The following is a 21,962-nucleotide window of genomic DNA, read 5'->3' on the forward strand; positions in this document are numbered from 1 at the left end:
TGAGTTAATAGACTAAAAAGATACAAAATTCATTTAAAAAAATTTCTATAGCCGGAGTATCTTTAGAAGAAGTACTAACCAAAATTACCGATAAAGAAAAATTAGCAGATTCAAGTGACCATACCGTGGAGGCAGTCGATACCGTGTCATACTCGTATCTGAGTGATTATAATGATGTATAATAGTTAATATAATTTACCGTAAACAGTAACAGCCTGTAAATATCCCACTGCTGGGCTAAGGCCTTTCTAAGGAGAGGGTTTGAAACATATTCCTCCACGCTGTTCCAATGCGGGTTGGTGGAGTGCACATATGGCAGAATATCGATGAAGTTAGATGCAGGTTTCCTCACGATGTTTTCCTTCACCGCTGAGATGAATTATAAACACAATTAAGCACATATATATAGTGGTGCTTGCCTGGGCTTGAACCCAATCATCAGTTAAAATGCAGGCGTTCTAACCACTGAGCCATGTCAGCTCAATATATAATATCACTTAATTATTCTATTACATTATAATTATCATTTAGTAGAATTACAAATCTGCTTTTGGCATTTTTTAATCAACACGTTTATGATAACACACACACACACACACACACACATACAGTTTCGCACTTATTTATAATCGTCTTTGAATGTTTTGTTAACTGCAACTATATTTTATATATTTATATTACTTACATAAAATTCTTTATTCTTCTGTGAATTTGACATATCATAGTATGTTATGGAATAGTAGTAGAGCATGTTATTTCTCATTAGAGAGTCTCAACCTTAGTTATTTATAGTATGGTAAAGAATTTTACTTTTTTTAAGCGTCGCTAAAGGCCTCTCCATAATCAAGAACCAAAAGAGCTATACTGTAAGAAAAATATTAAAGCAAAACACAATTATGATTTGCTAAAAATTAATATGCGACGTTGACATAATTATATGTACCCTACATATAATTATGTAGAAACATAATCCATAGTAATATTAATAAAACATATATTAAGCTACTTATATACTATGTATGTAATCATTACAATAGTTACATAGCCTCCTGTACTTTCAAATATCATAGACACAAGACATACAAAAACTCATCAAAGACAATAAGATTTAAACATAGAAAATTTTAATAATTTCATACATTGATAACATTAGACAATTTTAAGAAAATACGTATTAACGTATACTACGACACAACTTAGATGTAGCATCGGCAAATTAAATAAAACCGATTATTGACGATTTATGTTTGTACAAAATTCATTGGTAAAAAAGGCATTTTATTCGATACACGATTTTGTCGATGAAAAAAAGCGTGGATTTAATACCTGTTGACTTCCAAGCAGGATATATTAATTTAAATAATTGTATTAACTAACATGAGTTTGAATCGCACGCGATTCTATTCATTGTGTTTCACGACTTAACTATATTTGCCCAAAAATGTAGAGAAGCCTTAACAAAATTATGGAAATGTTGATTGAGATCAAATAAGGTGTAATATATTTTCTTCTGTAATTCAAAATAAGAGATTACACCAAAGGATTATTTTATCACAGTGAGATCGAACATCAATGATTATAGTTTGTTCGCGTTAAGAATGCAGTGAGTTGTCATTGTTTACCGGCTTTACTCCGCCCCCTGACCAATCAAATCTTTTTTAACAGCTGGGTGAAGGTGTATGCATATTTGTGTTAAAATTTCAACAAATTATATTTGTTTTAAAGACTAAGTATAATGAATTTAAAAAATACACATTAAAATAAAAAATCGAATCGGGGTGTTTAATCAACAAAATTCTAAACACTACATACAATCTTTTGCGAATTTTGCCATCGCGATGTAGAAATTTACATATTTTGACATAACGTCATCTAGTAGCTATAGGTTACATTAATTATTAAGCGTACAGCTTGAATAAATTAAATATAAATATATAAATAAACAAAATTTAAATTATAAAAATAAAAATATCAGTTAATAATTAATTAGATGTGAACTTGACTTTGTAATCTGAAAAGATTCGATTGGTCAAAGGGGGCGGAGTCAGGCCGGTAAAGAATGACAGCTCACTGCATTCTTAACGCGAACAGACTATAGTCTTTTCATTACCAACATACATAAAATTATTTCGACTTCAGGAAATCCTTCCTCTGCTGCTGCAGCTTTTGTTCCAGCAGAGTTATCTTCTCCTGGTACTTGGCCGTCTCTCTAGTTAACGCCTGTATGGCCGAGTCTTTTCGGGCCACTGCTACTTTTACTCTGTTTAATAAAATAAATACATATTTGTTTTTTTTTACAAAGTTGTTCTAAGGTTAGTAGTTTTAAGACATATTTTACTACATAGTATAAAATAATGTCGCTTCTCTGTGTAGTTTTAAAGATCTAAGCAAGATCTTTAAAACAACATTTATGCAACATCTCTTAGGACAAACTGACAATAAACGTTTTTTCTTATTTACTTTTTACAAGAAAGTATGGCTTATTTACGAAACGATTCAAGGAGAAAACAATTTCTTTTGAAAAACAAATACATGTGCGTTTTAGGATCCCGGACAGACATAAATTTAACTGTCCGAAATTCTGTGGATTACAGCGAGGAACCTGGCTTACGCTAGCTTATGCTAGGAGAAAGGTAAGCCAAACAGAATGGCGCCGTAACGCGTTATGTAACGAAGCAGTTTACCCTCGCATAACAAGCTATAACTTCAAAAATTGAACGGATAAAGCTTTGTGCAAGCCCGTCTGTGTAGGTACCACCCACTCATCAGTTATTCTACCGCCAAATAACAGTACTCAGTATTGTTATGTTCCGTTTTGAAGAGTGAGTGTAAGGAATAGTTAATATTTCTTACAGCGTCATTGTCTATGGGTGATGGTGACCACTTACCATCAAGTGGCCCATATGCTCGTCCGCCAACTTATACCATAAAAAATAAATAAATAAAAACCTATTGTCACACGCGGCTTCAGTTTGAGGAATCGATCCAAATGCTATACATAAAACCCTAACTGTTCCTTGGAGTTTAAGCTTGCTTCATTCAAAATTCAGTTCAGTGATTTGACCTTGAAAAAGCAATGAACATACATAAAGAGTTACTTACGTATACAGGATTAATTTGGACAGATAATTATTATTTAAATATTTACAAGTATCCAGTGTTTAATCGTTTTTATAAAACAGAATAAAAAAAATATGATTTTAATCGATACTTTTTTAAAATAAATTTTTGAAGTTTTAATTTTGAAAATAGCTAAATAAAGTGATAGCTCAGAAATTGTTAATTTTTGCACCACACATATGGGGTTTATAATTATTGCAAATAGTCACCCCTATCACCTCCTAACGGATATAAGTCGAGTTACCAATAACCCTGTATATTTGCATGGTACTTGGATTACTCAGCGAAAAATCGTATGTCCACAGGGTTACGGTATACGAGCTGATATTTATGGAGTCATTACTGCTGGATCTAAGGTACTAACTTGGCATACAGCTGGTGCATTTGTTCCTCATGAGTCTTCTTCATATCTTCTATTGCCTTCTCCAAACTTTCTACTTTACCCCTCCAAGAGGATTCGCAACCAGCTCTTATTTCCTCTGCTCTCGCTTCTAATTGTGAATTTTTCTAAGGAGAAATTAAATAAAATTAAAAATTTGGAATACTAAAAATGTAAATATTGACTAAGGCGTCCTTCTCTATATATCAGATAATAAGACACAATATATATATATATATATATATATATATATATATATATATATATATATATATATATATATATATATATATATATATATATATATATATTTGCTAGTTAAAACATAATTTTATATTATTTTTTTTTAAATGTCATATCATTGTTAAAAGTTGATCCTTCGAGCCGGATTTACCTCGGTCAAAACTCTGTTTCTTGTCTCTAGTTGACTGATTGTAACTTCGAGCTCAGCGCCTGAAAAATAAATTTTAATTAAGAAACAATCATTATACTAACAAAAAATCTTTTTACTTACGGTACACACATAATGTATAATTAAATATGATAATTTACATTCAAATTTTATGGCTTGTACAAAGATAACTATATATATTATAATTTCACAAGTTATATATTTATAGCGATCGGACCGCCTCATTTTGGAATAAATCAGAGAAGAATATTCCCTGAGTTTAATTTCAAACCTCCGAGGATGGATAAAGATCGAAACCCTGACACTAGTGACGTGAGCTATACTGACGTCATGTTTTTTAAAAACGGGCTCGGACATGCTACTCCGTTATATATATAAATCGTTTATGCTTTTGCATTTATATTGCAATGATGAATAGATATCTTAAATCTTTAATCCTAGCAACCATTTTATATTACATGACGAAAGTAACTAATAACATATAAGAGAGACATACAGCGGTCTTCCGTCTCCCTCACCCTGGCCTGCGCTTGTTGGTAGCGACATGACGAAAGCAACTAATAACACATGAGAGAGACATACAGCGGTCTTCCGTCTCCCTCACCCTGGCCTGCGCTTGCTGGTAGCGACATGACGAAAGAAACTAATAACACATGAGAGAGACATACAGCGGTCTTCCGTCTCCCTCACCCTGGCCTGCGCTTGTTGGTAGCGACATGACGAAAGCAACTAATAACACATGAGAGAGACATACAGCGGTCTTCCGTCTCCCTCACCCTGGCCTGCGCTTGCTGGTAGCGACATGACGAAAGCAACTAATAACACATGAGAGAGACATACAGCGGTCTTCCGTCTCCCTCACCCTGGCCTGCGCTTGCTGGTAGCGACATGACGAAAGCAACTAATAACACATGAGAGAGACATACAGCGGTCTTCCGTCTCCCTCACTCGGGCCTGCGCTTGCTGGTAGCGACATGACGAAAGCAACTAATAACATATGAGAGAGACATACAGCGGTCTTCCGTCTCCCTCACCCTGGCCTGCGCTTGCTGGTAGCGCTTGAGGGTGGCGCGCTCCGTCTCTGCCAGCTCCTGCAGTTCCGCTTCATACTGCTCCTTGTTGCGTCTGAAAGTAACATAATAAATATAAATATATGTATAGGTATTTAACCACCTTTAAATAAAAACGATGACCATGACTAATGACCATAAAAGGAGTAAATTTAATATCCTTGTAACTTAACTAAGCAAAAAAACTGATTAAAATGTTATATGTTTGTGTGTTTGTTTTTGTTACTTCGAATATAAAAATGATTGATTTTTACAAAGTAATAAAAATTTTAACAATGCTCGTAAATGTGATTTTTAGTTGATCGAACATTATTTAATTTAATATAATTTATTTTGTGAAAGATGGCGAACAAATTTAATTTTGTGGTAGGGCTTTGTCCAACCCCATACGGATGGGTACCACCCACTTATCAGACATTCTGCCACCGAGTCAGTGTGACTACAAGCACAAGGGACATAAAATCTTAGTTTTTCAAGATCGATGGCGTATTGCCGGTAGTGACCACTTACCATCACATGGCTCATTTGCATGTCCGCCTATAATAATATAAAAAAGGGACACAAGATGGTAAATGTTTCACCTATAATAGCTAATATCGTACCTCAACGCCTCTTGCAGTTCCTTCCTCCCCACTTGGGCCTCAGCCTCCATGCTCTCTATCGCTTTCTCTATCTCTTTGTCCCGCTCCAACCTGTGCTGCGTCGCTATATCCGTCTCTTTCTTCTTCAGCAACACATGCTGGTTCGCTTCGTACTCCTTCTTGTAGCGTTCGAACTCCTCTTGAAGCTCATCACGTTTTTGTTTCAAGCGTTCCTGACATAAGAGGAAATTATATGTAATTCAGGGTTGCCAATGCCTATTCACCTAATTCCCCAAAAATCTAAGCGAAATTCCCCAAATTGGGGAAAAAATGTCCCAATTCACAGAAATAAAGGAAAAATCATGATTTTTTTCATTTCCTAATAATAACATTTAATTTTCGAAGGTAAAAATCACACTAATCATGGTACTGACGACCTTTTTTTTTCGTTGAATAAGACTAGTCATGGTTACTATATATATATATAATGTGTTCTTGCTACCATGCATATATATATGCATATAATAATCGACTACATTTTCAATTTTCGTACTAACTAAAAAACGGGTAAACAATCAATTACCGATCGTTTTGGTATAAAATGCATATGTATAAATTCCACTCATTTTCCCCACATAAGTCAATCCCCACACCAGTCCCCGATCGACTTGCGATTCCCCGCAATTTGGGGACTTCCACATTTTCACCACATCCAAAAACATTCAACAATTCCACATCCAAAAACACATTGGCAACGCTGATGTAATTATAAATATATATTTGTAATGTAATTTTTTCTTAAAACAATTATGTCGAAGTGAATAATTATTCCGTACCTCGATTTTATTTCTCTCATCGTTTAAATCCTGTTCCAATTTAGTTTTCATTTCCTCCAGTAACTTTTCTTCGGCCTCCTTCCATTTTTCTTTAAAATATTATTAATATTAAACGAGCTACAAATATAGGACTCTGCGCAATACACCAACCCAATCTTCACAAGGGACATGATATTTTACTTTCCAAAGTTTTATTTACTGTTACAAAAAGGTTTTTTAAGAGTATTTTTAAAACACATTTTATTTATGTTCAGTTGTTTTGAATACTACAATTATTCGGAAGGATATGAGACAACATCACATACATTACTCTGATCTCAATGTAAGTAGCTAAAGCACTTGTGTTATGGAAAATCAGAAGTAACGACGGTACGACAAACACCCAGACTCGATATAACATAAAAAAACTAATGTTATTTTGCTAGTAAATTTAAATAGGGACGAACTTTCCAAAACAATAAAAAAATCAAATCTGTTCATAAATGTGAGAGTTCTGAGGTACCATAAAAAAAAAAACAGCTAAATTAATAACGTCCTTCTATGCTGTACGTAATAGATGATTAGGAGCGTATAGTACGACACAAATTAGATGTAGCATCGGAAAATGCAATGGAATGAAAATAAAACCGATTACTGCCGATTTACACAACCAATAGAAATAGCTCCCTATCGCGCCATTCGACGCTATTCGTCGCTATAGATTCTCGCGTCAGAGAAAGCAAGTGCATGTAAATCGACGCGTCAAATTGACGAATATATTAGGTCATATGATATTACAAGGTATAACGTTTGTGCAAAGATCATATTCGCATGAGAAATAAATATTGATAATTTGGGATAGCGTACTCAATTCGGATGTGATCGGTTTTACGAATTTTGCCGATGCGACATCTAAGTTGTGTCGTACTATACCAAATTGCATTTTCTGCTGTTTCTCTTTCTCGACCAGCTCTGCCGCGATCCGCTCGTTCTCGGCGCGCATTTCCGCGATGAGGCGAGTTCTCTGCTCCTGGTAGCTAACCTCCAGCTCCAGGATTTGTTTCTCCATTCTGTAATTTAATCACAAGATTTTCCATCTAAGATTTGTGCTGGGTCATTGTCTTTTGCCATTGCCAATAATTGAATCTTTGTTGTGTGAATTATTTACTTGGACGATATAGTCAGTGCTTTAAATGTTGGAAAATCTACAGTTTTAGGTTGGTGGCACATTGATGATGTAAGGAATAGTTAATATTTCTTACAGCATTATTGTCTATGGGTGATGGTGACCACTTACCATCAGGTGGCCCATATGCTTGTCCGCCAAACAATACCATAAAAAAACCAGTTGCAATAACCTACTATGACCATCGGTCAGGACATCATAATCATTACTTATCTATCCATCTCGCTTCCTCACCTAGAACTCGCTAGCTGCCTCTCCTTCACTAGCGCTACCTCTTTCTCCTCTTCCAGCGTTCTCCTCAGTTCCTCCAGCTCTGCCGCGTGCTTGGCTGTCAGTCGACCATTTTGTTCTGCATGATGCATTTTTATATCCGATATCTCCTTCTGTTGCCGTTCTGCCATCTCCCTTAGTTCTCCTTCTAGACCTTTAACTGTTAATTCCTGAAAATTGAAATTATTTAATTTATAAATAAGTATTGTAGTTCTTACAAATTTTCGTATCAGATACATAAAAATACACCTTAATTTTGTAAGGCGTATGTATTTGTATGAAAACTATTTATTATATAACTATACATACCCTCAATGAAGTATATATTTTTATATTGTCTACAAGTGGACATGGGTATTGTTATTTAAAGAGTTTAAAATATCAAATAAACACTCATAAATCTAGGTCAAAGAAAGGAATGAGAGTATTATTAACTAGTATGATTCCGATTTCAAGCAATTACTTATAATCCCCAGTGGCGGATATACCAATAGGCTAAGTAGGCTGGAGCCTAGGGCGGCAGATTTAGAGGGACGGCAAATTTACCCCAAATTCGTTATTATGTAACAGAAATTAAAAAAAAAATCACATATAATTGTATACACACGTCCGTAATCCGTATACTCGTCACTACATAGCGGAAAAATAATCTAGTAACTGACAGAAATATCATCTAGTTTATAATCATAATAACCTACTAGTTATATAATAATTAATAGCCTACTAGCCTACTAGCTGCAGATTTGTAAATCCGCCACTGCTAATCCCATGAATATGGATAATGTCATTGATATTTACAAATATATTATTTAATCATTTATGAGATATGGATTATTAAATTAACAGTCGCTCAGATCTGAGTTCCTAAACCAGCTCACACGAAGCTAACAGTAACACGATAATTTTGTATAACAGAAAAGCCAAAAATTATATGTATACAATTTAGCTATATAGTATATCATGAAGTTAAAGTAACCAGTAAAGATTTCATGAACTTATAATTCAGTCATGTGTAATCAAGACATATGTAAATAATATTTTAGAAATTAAAAGGAAAAATACATGCAAACATTAAAAAAATAATAACTAGTTCTCAAAAACCACCACAGGGCAGTTATTCATATCAATAGGAGGTTACCTTAATTTTCTCAGCTTTCTGTCGGACCCAGCGCTGTCTCGCTACCTATAAGAAATATATACATACACATGTATAAACATGTCATATACATTATTTAAAAAGATAATCTTAAAGGAGGTTTCGTTTATTTTGTAACAGTAAATAGTTTTGTGTACAAAAATATTAAATTTAATGATATTTTGTTTAAACTTGTTTTTTCTTAAATCTAAAAGCTATGTAAAGACCCTCATTGTTATGAAGCCGGGGCAAGTATAGTAATACTGGTATAGTTAAACTATATATAACATTTTAAAATAGAAAAGATAAAAAAAAAGATTAAACTAAATTTTTTCTATTTATTTCTTATGAATTCTTCCTTTACAATAAAATAAAGAAAAATAAAAAAGGTTTCCCGTACCGGGAATCGAACCCGAGCCTCCTGGGTGAAAGCCAGGTATCCTAGCCACTAGACCATACGGGATTGTACGAGACAAGTCGAATTACATGATAATATGATTGTTGAAACTTAACTTTACATATACATTATAAGTACATAATAACAAATACAATATTTCTAGTATTTTTTTATATATTTTTTCGGTTTAATATATTCTTAAAAACAATACTGTCAGTATAATTTAAAAGAACGAATTATATGAATCAATAAAATTAACTAATTACAAAGGAAATTGTTATTACTATTAAATAATAATAAATGTAATTATTATTATTTATTCAAAAAAATAATGTAATCGGAACGACCCCAAAATGAAAGTAATCGTAAATCGTAATTCTAAATACGGTACATACAATTTCGCTTTTATGGGTGATTGCTATTTTTTTGTAAAAGTAATACATTTGAATCTTATTATTTATTAATTTATCAAATAAAATGATACCCAGGTGGTATATATATAGTATATTTTTAAATGAATCCTATTACACTATATGTTTATTTGATTCACTATCACGCGAACGCACCGGCAAAAATAATCATACCTTACATAATCAGTGCGTTGTGTATCGTGGTGTAATGCTATGTAAGAGAAATGAAATTTTGAGAAACAATATGAAAGTAAAATGCTTCTATGTTGAATAAATATTTTTGATTTTCGAATTTGAATTAAAATAACAGATATACTTAAATTCGAAATTCAAAAATGTATTCATATCGACATGGCCCAGTGGTTAGAACGCGTGCTTCTTAACTGATGATTTCGGGTTCAAACCCAGGCGAGCACCACTGAATATTCATGTGCTTAATTTGTGTTATAATATAATAATTCATCTCGTGCTCGGCGGTGAAGGAAAACATCGTGCGGAAACCTGCATGTGTCTAATTTCATTGAAATTCTGCCACATTGGCATTCCACCAACCCGCATTGGAACAGCGTGGTGGAATATGATTCAAGCCTTCTCCTTAGTGGGAGAAAAGGCCATTAGCCCAGCAGTGGAAAATTTAGAGCCTATAACTTTTACTTTATTCATACCTACCAATATTTTAAATTTAGAGGTTGGTAATTAGGCCAGAACACCCACATACAAAGACGGTACCAGATCGCTACCAGACAAATTTCCAGTACATAATCATCTAGTGTTAGTGTACCTGCTGAGCGGCGGCCATCTTGTCGTGTTGGTTACGAAGCTCCAGCTTGTATCGCTCCTCCAGCGCCTGCGCAGATCGCTTCCACCTCTCCTCCAGAGAACGGCGCTCATCCACTAACTGTTCTATGCGATGATTTAAAGTCTTCTTATCATTTATAAGCTGAAATAATACCACGAAGTATTTATGTTACTAGCTGGCAACCTAAAATTGTAACTAATTTTTTTTCTACCTTTGTATCATATTTTATGAAAGATCTATTTAGGTTTGTGTCTGCCTGACTGCCTAATTTATCTACATTTTGAGGACTCCAATTTCATATCTTATTTTAAAACAATTAATTGTTTACGTAAAAGGCAAAGCGACAAGAGTTAATTATTGCAACTAATTTAAAATTCGAGACAAATTCGGACACATTTTTTTTAGGACAAAACTTATACCAAATACTGTTTGTTTTACTTTTATAAGTATAAGAATAACCTGATCAATAAAGTTCTGGTGCCTCTTGATAGTTTCCTCGCACTCCTGCTTCACTTTGGCGATGTTGCGGTGAGACTGTTTCTCCAAATTGTTCACTTTAGATATCATCTGAAATGGAAAATATATTTATTAAGTTAAGCTGAAAGAGCCAAGTTCAGTAGCTTGACACAGACTTAGCCTGTGTTAAAATATTGTAAAAATATTATTTAAAAACTGCCTCGTATTTATCACAGCAAGCATCCGGTACACGCTGAGTAAGTACTGGCGTTCTCCAAAAATATATTTAAAAGACCTTCTGGCACTGGACAGACTCTTCAAACTATAATATCCGCCTCCAATGCGTGGTGGAGAAAGTGTAAAAGAGTAGAGATGGCCCAGTGGTTAGAACGCGTGCATCTTAACCGATGATTGCGGGTTCAAACCCAGGCAAGCACCGCTGATTCGTGTGCTTAATTTGTCTTTATAATTCATCACGTTCTCAGCGGTGAAGGAAAACATCGTGAGGAAAACTGCATGTGACAAATTTCATAGAAATTCTGCCACATGTGTATTCCACCAAACCATATTGGAACAGTTTGGTGGAATATGTTCCAAATCTTCTCCTTAAAAGGGAGAGGAGGCCATTAGACCAGCAGTGGGAATATACAGGCTGCTGTTGTTGTTGTTGTTGTATGCCCCACTCCAGTTCCTACACCTCCTGCACTTTGGGTAAGGATGAGTCAGTTCCAAGTAAATTGAGTACCTGTTCTTTATGATTAGCAAGACTCTCTTGCAATAACGCGATGCAGCAAGATCTCTCCTCCAGTTGCAAAGTCGCAGTTACCAGTCTTTGAGCTAATTCCGTTTGAGGAAGTTTTAGGAGTACTTCTAATCTGTTTACAAAAGTTAAAAGACAATTTGTAGCTGTATTATTTAACTGATAATTAAAAAATATTTGTGTAGTATGAATATAATGCTAGTGCTTTGTAATACTTACTTCGGAATTGTTTGCGGCGTGGTATTCGTTACGACTGACAACGCGTCGTTGGCACTTTGCTCTACTTTTTCCAAGAATTCAAATATTTCCCTGTAAAATATAAGCTAGGTTACATAGTGAGCTAGCTTCAACAATCTACTAAGCGATTGTTCCTATTCCACTTACATAAAATTGTCTTTTGGTGTGTTACACCTTTCTTCTTCCTTCTTCTCGGGTTCTGATATGATATTTGTATTCGTTACTGACGTTACGGGGTTATCTCCGTAGCTTTCAATTTCTTTCAGCATTGAGTAAATGTCTAGAACCGTTGACTTTGCATTTAGTTCCTTTGGTGTCTCAGTTTCTGGCACAGTTCCAACGTAACTTGTCTTTTCGACCACAGTTTCTATCTTCTTTTCGGAAGGTTTTGATCCGATTGACTTCTCATCCTGCTCTTCTTTAACACTACTTATTTCAAGTAATCGCGGTGATGGGGCAGATAGAGACATCCAAGATTCAATATCTTTATCGTTTTGAACACTGTCTATCCTAGCGCTCAAAGGAGCACGCGATGTAAATACATTCCTTTGATGTCTCATATTGACGGGTAAATTACTCTTATCGTTAATTTTCGAATTCCTATTATTCCAAAACTGTTTGTAACTTGAATTTTCTTCAGATTTAGAATTAATATTGTTTAATTTCTTGTCGAATTTTTTAAAGTTTTTAGAGAAACCTTCTTTCGTATAATCGTTCTTTACTTTTAAATAATTTTGTATTAATTCTTTTGTTGTGACTTTACTTACATCTTGTTTATTAGTTTCTAGAGAATTCTTATCACTTGAAGTAGGAATGTCGCTTATATTAGAACTTTCTTGTGAATTTTCACTCGAATCCTTTTTGTCGTCAGAAAAGTTATTGGAATCTTGTTCAAACAATTCATCAATGTTCAATGGTGTTGGAGAAATTGCGTCTGTTTTTATATCTTTCAATGTTAGTTCATGTAGATTGTTTATAGCTTCTAATTCTTTTTTATAATCTTCAATAACCTTCGAAGTATAAGCTTTAGTTGTGCTGTTTAGAAGATATGTAGGATATACTAAATTAGTGTGTTCTTTGTCCGTTTTTTCAATATCAAACTCGCTAGTGCCAGGAATAGGAACATCACATTTAGTCGGTGTATTCTGCGGCGGTAAAGCGACGTGACCTTCTTTTTTCAAAAAGAAATCTTTATAAAGTAAGCGGCTATGATTTAAAGGCTCTACAGATTTATTTTCAGATTCGTAACCACGATAGTCTTCTTTGGTTATTGGGTATTCTAAGCTCTTTGGGCGCACTTGACTTTCTGATGTAAAATCCGAACGTTTCGTGAAGGACGTTGATGGCAAAGAGTATTTCGGAGATAACACTTTTTCCTCTCGCATACCACTATCAGGGTAGCCTGAATCTTTTGAACTTGTATCAGTGTGGATGGCGGTACTAGAAAATTTACTTTTATGAAAATCGTCGTAAAAATTGCTATAATTATGACTATCCATCATTAATGTGTCGGGAGGCTTTGAGTAGTTAAAATAGTTTCCTTTAACATTTGAAACATTTATAATTTCATCTTCAACTACTTTTGCGTTATTATCGAGAGTAGATTTAGGAGAAAAGCTAGCCATATTCTGAGAAGGAATACTGTCAAGATCTTGTGTCGATTCTTCTTCGACTAAGGATAACTGTTGTTTTGTGACGCCGAGGCGATGTGTGTATGGATCAATAGGTTTGTCCGTTTCAGAATTAACAGGCGCAAACGATACCCGACCAGATAATCCATCTCCACTCTTAATGTCACCATCAATAGAGAGGAAATATGATTCGAAGGCTTTGTTTTTGAACTGGGGCGAAGCACTTCTAACTTGAGACAAATCCCTGTATCTTGATGGCGACGGTGAACGTGATTTTTCTGTTATTGTAACTTCTAGACCGTAATTGTGTCCATTATTATTCCTTTCGTCATTAGAAGCGCAGTCTATTGGCTTACGTCCTTTTTTGGCAATGTTTCTGTATTTATTGAAATTCTTTGTATTGTTGTTTTTATTTTTAAAGCACGATTGTGCCTTGGCTTTGATCTTAGTACCTAAACTCATGAAAGTATCTTCTGAACCGAAGTCTGAGGCATTGCTGCTTATGTCTCTATTTGTTTTAAGATTTGGATTTAATCTACTCTTTGAGTGTGCTAATAATTCTTCAGTTGGTGGTAGCACTTTCACACTCAGTGGAGAATCTACAATGGATTAAATCTTTTATTTATGCTATTCTATTAAGTTTTACTTAATAAGTTTGAGCCGAGATGGTCCAGTGGTTATAACGCTCGGCGGTTAAGGAAAACATCCTGAGGAAACCTGCATGTGTCTAATTTCATTGAAATTCTTCCATATGTGCATTCCACCAACCCGCATTGGAACAGCGTGGTGGAATGTGTTCCCAACCCTCTCCTTAATGGAAGAGAAGCCCTTATCCCAGCAGTGGGAAATGTACAGGCTGTTACTTTACATTTTAATTTTTTATTCTATTAGGTTTAATCAATTCAAGAAAATTTGATTTTTATTTAGTTTCAAAGTAAGTATTTTATAATATTTATTAGATACAAGTTCAAAGACTTTATTATTCTTGATCTAACCTGTAACAGTAATAAAAATATATATATATCAGTTACAATTAATAACAAACTATAGGTACATACTATCATATGACTGAAGTAACTCAGCGCTGAATGTTTTTAAGAAAGATCTCGTAGATGGTACATGGTCTTTGGTATCTGCGGAGAAGGGCCGCTTATATCTTTCCTGTACATCCTACAAAAGAAAATTTTTAATCAATTCTTTTAAAATATGACTTCTTATACTCCAGCCACATTCGATCTGGAATTTTAGTAAACAAACCATGTGTCATCATAATTAGGGTTGATACACTCTTAATAAAAAATAATAATTATTATAATTACAACTATATTCATTATAACACAATTTCCTGTTTAAACACAAAAATTTTAATTTAATACAGTATCGAAAAATTTTATTTAGCCGGTCAATACATAATTTATATGAAAATTTGCTTAAAATAAAAGTTTAAAAATCTTTAATTACCACTATAATATTACTACAAAACTAACAACCCTATATTTTAATACTGACGTAAATTAATCGCAGGTTTGTAACATTTGGAGTGTTTTTTAAGCAATTGGCAGATTTAGGAAGGTATATAATAGCGATACAGGCTCTTCGTAATTGGTGGTGTATATTTTTGGTCACATTATAATGGTAGTATAACCACAACAGGTTAAGAATATTAACATTGCACACAACGTTTCATTACACATAGATTAAAAAAAAATACATCTTGTTTTGGCTAGCATAAATATAGCACTATAATCACTGTTTCAACCACATATATTTAGAATTTCTTCTAATATACCTATATATCACATAAAATTTAAGAAATTTTATTGCGGTTACATTTTAATTAATTTAAAAAAATATTTTTTTAACGCAAATAAAGTTAATCGAAACGTAACTATGTAATTTTGTTGCATTATAGGCCCGCCATAATGTTTGTTTTGTTGTTAGCTTTGCTTACAATTCGCGACTGATATCATTTTAAAATTGGAGGTATTATTTTTGAGATCTACATTATTCCAGATGACCATAAGTATTATAATTATAACCAAGAATGCGCTTAGTCCTTTGTCTTAAATATTTTATTATTAATCATCAATTTTAATTTTTATTTACATCAAAAATAATTGTTGTACATATTTCTAAAAATGTTTTGAGCATCTGCCTGACGTTGGTTGCTAAGCAACGCTTTGTTATTAAACATTCCACATCGAATTTGGCTGGAGTATAGTATAGTAGGGTTTTTGGGCCATACTATTAATATTTTTGTTTTATACATTTACGGTGAGGACAGACTTAAATCTTGCCAGAGGCACTCATGGTCATAACTGATAGACACCATTTCGTGTCATGATTGTAATATTTAAAATTACTTCTTCAATGTCATTTGGTTAATAAAGACACAAAAGTGTCTTTCATGTAAGATTTAATTTAACTTTTTAGCATTAACTGTTATACTAATTATCATGTGTTCTTAAGAAAATTAATAGTTGTTTTCTGTATTGAAATAATAAAGACGCCTTGAATATTAATCAAAAAACGCGGACGAAAATAATCAAATAGTAATAAGTATAACAATTCTTATTATTATTAGGTAAATAATATTTATAATTTACCGCGGAACAGGAATTTTGAAGGGCAGATCTTGGTCGATTTCTTGAATTTTTTCTATCTTCCTTCTTTTTACTCCTGTAAGTTAAATTTACAGGCGATCCAAGGAGCCGCAGATTATTATTTTCTTTCGACATTATACATACGTTTTTGAAAATGTAGCTACTTTATTGAGAAAAGCCGATATGCAAAAATAACGGTAATGACATTTTAGAATGTTTGTTGATAAGCTTTCGTTGCTTAGCAACAAAACAAATTCTTGACATTAGATGTCAGAAGATGATTTGTAATATATGGCAACATTGGTCCGAGATTATTTATTTAAATTATCATAAAAGTAAGTAGTATTACAAGTTAGTATACATGTTATAAACAAATTTTTATATTTATATACTGGAATATTATAACTTAATTTATTAACAATACTAAAAAAACCATTAGAGAATCATTAAAATGCAATAACAAAACGCAATGTATTATGACGTAAGAGATAAAAATAGCTGTATGGCTGTTGGCTTTTCCTACAATATTGTATCATTCAGTCGGAAACCGAATAGTGTTCGGTTGAGTTCGGATTTCAGCATTTCGCCTTTTCTTGCACTTGCGGTACGAATTTGAAGGTTGCGGATATTATTACGGTGATTTGGTCATACTACGTACTTTGGAATAGCGTAGATTTAAAATTAGTGTGACACTGACTCGTTTTAACGTTAAAAATAATTTATCTGTGACTTAATTGATCAGATCATTAATTTAACTTGTGGTTTTTATCAACAGGAAAAATGTTCAGCGGAATCGCAGGTAAGATTTTTATTAAAAATATTTTTTTTGGGACAGAACACTTGATTTATGTATAAGTGTTAGTATTAATAAAACGAATGAAACATGTGGAGACAGGTGATTTTATATGAATATTTCTATGCAGTATCTATTGTTTTGTAGCATTATTAAAAATAGCGTAGTGTATTATTTTGTAATTTTGTAGTTATTTTTGCTTGTAAGTATATAGTAAGTAGGTAGTTGTAGTAATATTAAATCGTTATTAAGAATAAAATGCAGGAGGTAGGGTTTTGCGCAGGACCACCTATAATACCCTCAACTGTATATGCACCACCCACTCACAAGTTATTCTGTCGCCAAACAGCAATATATTGTATTGCTGTGTTCCGGTTTGAATGTGAGTGAACTAGTGCACAGGCACAGGGAGTAAAACATCTTAGATCCCGGCGCATTGATATTACTAAGTGTAATATTATATTTATTTCAGTTTAGGGCCAGATACATTCGCCTAGCTCCTACTATAATGAAACATTAATAAATTAATGAAAAAAGAACTTGTAACGTTAGTAAGTATCACAATGAATCGAAATAATTATGAGTGATTTTTGCAATTTTACAAGACTAATCTCTACGACATGCGGTCTCTTGCTAAAAATAGGCAAATAAACAAGGATATAAACTGTATTCCTGTTTTGGTTCGTTCGTTCATCTTTTTTAATTTCAATTTATCGGTTTCTGGTCATCGTTTAGTCTGCCAAAGTTTATAATTGTACCGTTATAAATAAATATAAATATATATGTTTGCGACCTTAAAAATGGTCCATTCGTGTTGTGCAGACGTGTGTAACGAGGTCAGTTATAGGACGGCACTCAACCACGCAGTCCATATGAGATAACAATTGTTTTGGAATGTGGATCTGTTAATGAGTTCTAAAGGAACGGTTCATTAGCTCCATGAGTCATTCGTGTCTGAGATTGTCAGTCTGTACAAGAGTCAAGAGCGAATAACGAGAGATAATACCTGGGCGATCCAGTGGACCGTATTTGTAAAGCGATATTGCTTTGTTTATACGAAAACTATATATCACGCATATCAAGCCTGACTGCAATGTTATGCAAATATATAATATTTTGTAAAATGTTGTGTAATTTCTTTCAAAAAGAAAAACTACTAATAGTTCTATTTTCTCAAGCTTACATAAGTTAAATCCGCTAAATATGATCAAGTGAAAGAAAAAATCATGGAATGAAACACGTTTGCTAATTATTATGCTTGATGAGTTTACGTAATTGAAGGACTAATTCTAGATGAATCGCTTTGTCAGCGATTAGTCTCTTTGTCATCTATTGTAGTAATAAAGGAAAAGAGTTAAATAATATCAAGCTATGAGTCAACTACAAATTATTTCAAATTATAAGACGCAAAATCTCTAAATATATCTGCAGTTGTCGTAAAGGAACTACGCAGTACAAATTTGTAAATTTGGTTTATTTTGTCGAAGTGGCTGAATAGTCACGTTCGTTTGCCTATTGAGAATTCGAGCCAAGAATACGAATGTACATTATGTGCAGTAACAATGCTGCCTCATAATCGAATTATCCCGTTTGTCTAGTAGCTAGCTTATCCAGTGGTCCGGGGTTCAAATATATTTCTACTGGACAAAAAAAAAAAAAAAATTTTAAGCGTAATTCTTAAAAGCACTTGTACTTAAAAACAGTTGACAGTGTTTGAATACTGTGTTTTAAAAATCCAGTAAAGCCGTTAGTCCTACTTACTAACCGCAGTAGATTACCGTCGAATCTATTGCAGAGTATGTCTGGGCTATTAAAGAGAGAATACGAGTGCAATTAGTGGGATGCGTGAGATGGGTCATCCTAGCCCATATTCCGTCACCAGGATCGTCTTTATCAAAATCTAAACCTAATGCTGCAATTTAACCTAAAAATTCCATTGCAATGCACTTATTGATTATAAAGCGCTTGTGAACATTGTATTGTACGTTTTAACTTGAATATTATAATAGACTAAATCAATAAGCTAGAACGAAATGTTTACTAGCGTTGTCACATAAGATAGTGTACCGCATGGCGCATTCACCGCACCGCTTGCGTCACGACATTTGAATCGATACTCTTACATCATCATATACACTTCCTACCCTGTTATATACAAAATATATGCGTTTCATTTTTATTATATGGTAACTCTAAAAGCTTATTATACGATAGTCCATTAACAATGGTACTCAATCTCTTGTATATATTATGTACTTGCATCAAATTATTTCTTGTCTAATACCGTCTGAAATTATTAGGTTTTTGTCGCAGATTATAATTTTTATTTTTTTATTTTGTGGGTGGCGAATTATCAAGACGCTCACTTGTTGGAAACCACCTTTGGATATCTGCAATACCGGGGGATTGCAGGTGAATTTTTACACGTTAAGAGATGATTATCACGAATTTCTGAAGTCATTCTTTTGGGTCAAGTACTTCGAGATATTTCCTATTGCCATAAATTCATAAAAATAAAACAATAATTCAATAAATTTACATGTTATTTATGAGATATCGTTGGTGATTACTAATGGTTTTTAATTAAAGATTATTATAATATTATTTTAATAATTGCCACTTTTCCACGCAGTGATCACTTGTGTAGTAGCCATTTGAATCGTATATAGGTAACTAAAGAACTTTATGTAAATAGTTATGATAATTTATATCGGCGGAATACATATTATCGATATGATTAATATTTCTGTTTTTGTGAGAAATAAACATTGTAATTATAATTATTAATTTATTACTAATAATATAACTCCACCTTTGACCAATGAGTCTCCATAAAAGTTCCTTTGCGGTCGAATGGACCATTTAAGGATTACTTATTATTGAAGCTTTTTTCACCATGCTGTTCCAATGTTGGTGGGTGTACAATGTACATGTACATTTTCCATGCACAGCCTGAATCTAAATGTAATAGATTAAATGCTAGGAATCATATGAACGCTCGGATTTATCCCTGCTATCTTTAGATAAAATCCACGTAATTTATCCACTTAGATCGGTTCGGTTATAAAGGGATTAGCTTAATTGGATTCAAAACAAAAAAAAAAAGAAACATGGCGTGACATTCATATTGTTTTTTTCTTTGATATTTTTTCTTTTTTAGGCGAAGCTTTTCGTTGAATCTGTATTACTTGATTGAGACAATTAAGATTAGTAATTACGAACATAATTAAATAAAACTTTGAACTGCAATAATGGCTGCCAGTACCGTGGTACATTGGATGGAGATTCTAAGGCTATTTTATAATCACTAATATTAAAAACTGACTTATAACCAAAATTTCTGTATCTTTAGTCTATTCTATCTACGAGAGGTCAAAGGTCAAATAAACGACATTTGACATCGAATTAACACGATATCATTAGCCGAGAACTTAATTAATAAAAAAAAACAAGTGTTTTTAATATTGACGAAATTTTTTTGGAACTTTGGCAGTAATAACGTGGATAGAGCGAATTAGTGTTGTATTATAAAGATATATGATTTAAGAACTCATAGAAGTGCACACTATAGTTGACCTATTAGCAAATCGCGTGGAATACGTATAAATATGTATATCAAAGCCAAGATTAGTTCTTAAATTCCTTCATCGACTAGATTAGACTACATGAAGTATAGTATTAAGTTAAGAACATAATTCTTTTATTAAACATATAGGTCCATAGACAATAATTTTTTTTTCAATATAGAACAATTTATTGTTTAAATTACAATCTCAACCACAAACTTATTTCTATAGCCACATCGCCACAAGCCAATTAATTTAAAATGAGTTTATGTTATAAGGGAATGTGCTTTATATTTTCACGTAGGAATCGCTGATGTGGGCGTCTCAAACATGCCCAGTGCACGTGTACTGGGACGGAGGTCACGGTCACACAGATACGCAGTATTGTGGAATTTGTGATTCATACGTTGTTTCGATTAATGTTTGTTTTACTTAGGGTGAGTTTGTAACCTACCTGGCTAAGTACCTGGCTGCATAACGTAATGTGGCTTTTGGCTATCTTACTTATTAGGGTACAACCTAATTGTCTGCTTAATTCAAAAAGGAGAAAATGATAAATATTGATGATTATAGCAGCTTCTAACGGAACATAGTCAACTATTCCCCTCTTCTTTGTATGTATCTCAGCAAACAGGTGCATAATTCCATCAGTTTAGGTGCAGAATAAACTGCCTTATGTGCTTTCTGACTCACTTGTACCATAACTTAGTTCCTGAATATTTTTTTGTCCCTAAATCGGGAGTCGGCCTCAGGAACTAGCCATCAAGATGCAGTATTTAAGCTAGTTATTAAATCCACAAGAGAAATGTATAATTAATATATAGAGCTATATTTTAGGATTAAAATAATAGTTTCTTACATCGTGGACTTAAGTTTTATTCATCACATCAAAACAATTAAATACCTACAACTACTGTACAAAAGGTATGAATAAGTTGTGTGTCATAGTGAGAAGAATTCCCGCAGTGTACCCCATTAAATTGGTCGATACATAATCCTAACATCAATAGAGGGAAGAAAGTATGTAGTTTTTTTAAGGATTGATACGATTATTCCAAGGTCCAAGTGTTTCACCGGTGTACGGAACGAATGTGTAAAACTATACGTAGGGAAGACAAAGATCTACTTAGCCATATCATAATATTCTTGTAACCTTTATTACACACGGTGCTACTCGTCAGTTCTGTTACCTGAATTTGGCTGACACGCTACCGCGTGTCTAGATCAGGCCGAGTCATCCATTAACCTTTGTCTAAGGTGTTTGAGCCTTTGATTAATTCATTACTCGTAATTTGATTAATTAGTATTGTAGTATTACTATTTGATTAGTTAGTAATTCGAT

The 21,962-nt window shown here is 33.4% G+C and overlaps 2 protein-coding genes and 1 non-coding gene across 12 annotated transcripts in view; 1 reads left to right on the top strand and 2 right to left on the bottom strand.

Annotated features, from left to right (window-relative positions):
- Positions 1 to 2,040: 2,040 nt before the first annotated feature.
- LOC124534490 (centrosomal protein of 131 kDa-like) lies at positions 2,041 to 16,489 on the bottom strand. Its single transcript, XM_047110392.1, has 16 exons — positions 16,265 to 16,489; positions 14,717 to 14,828; positions 12,175 to 14,257; positions 12,010 to 12,099; positions 11,776 to 11,905; positions 11,034 to 11,141; positions 10,557 to 10,715; positions 8,972 to 9,016; positions 7,798 to 8,003; positions 7,311 to 7,447; positions 6,399 to 6,487; positions 5,584 to 5,795; positions 4,924 to 5,036; positions 3,894 to 3,952; positions 3,485 to 3,627; positions 2,041 to 2,260 (listed from the first exon to the last, which is right to left on the bottom strand). The coding sequence occupies exons 1-16, from the start codon at positions 16,394 to 16,396 to the stop codon at positions 2,125 to 2,127; spliced, it is 3,954 nt and encodes a 1,317-aa protein (XP_046966348.1). The 5' UTR covers positions 16,397 to 16,489; the 3' UTR covers positions 2,041 to 2,124.
- On the bottom strand, positions 9,360 to 9,431 carry Trnae-uuc. Its single transcript has one exon. It is a non-coding gene; the product is annotated as a tRNA-Glu (tRNA).
- Positions 16,490 to 16,772: 283 nt separating the features above from the next.
- The window catches only part of LOC124533976 (perilipin-4-like), a 31,416-nt gene continuing 26,226 nt past the window's right edge, over positions 16,773 to 21,962 (top strand). For 8 of the 10 annotated variants that reach the window (XM_047109550.1, XM_047109552.1, XM_047109554.1 and 5 more), the window contains exon 1: positions 16,773 to 17,060. In XM_047109550.1, the coding sequence (XP_046965506.1) occupies positions 17,042 to 17,060 (19 nt within the window). In that variant the 5' untranslated portion in view covers positions 16,773 to 17,041. The remainder of the gene's footprint in view (positions 17,061 to 21,962) is intronic. The other 2 variants (XM_047109558.1, XM_047109560.1) reach the window with 1 other exon arrangement.

The sequence above is a fragment of the Vanessa cardui genome, chromosome 12, assembly GCF_905220365.1.
Source record: "Vanessa cardui chromosome 12, ilVanCard2.1, whole genome shotgun sequence".
Taxonomy (NCBI): Eukaryota; Metazoa; Arthropoda; class Insecta; order Lepidoptera; family Nymphalidae; genus Vanessa; species Vanessa cardui.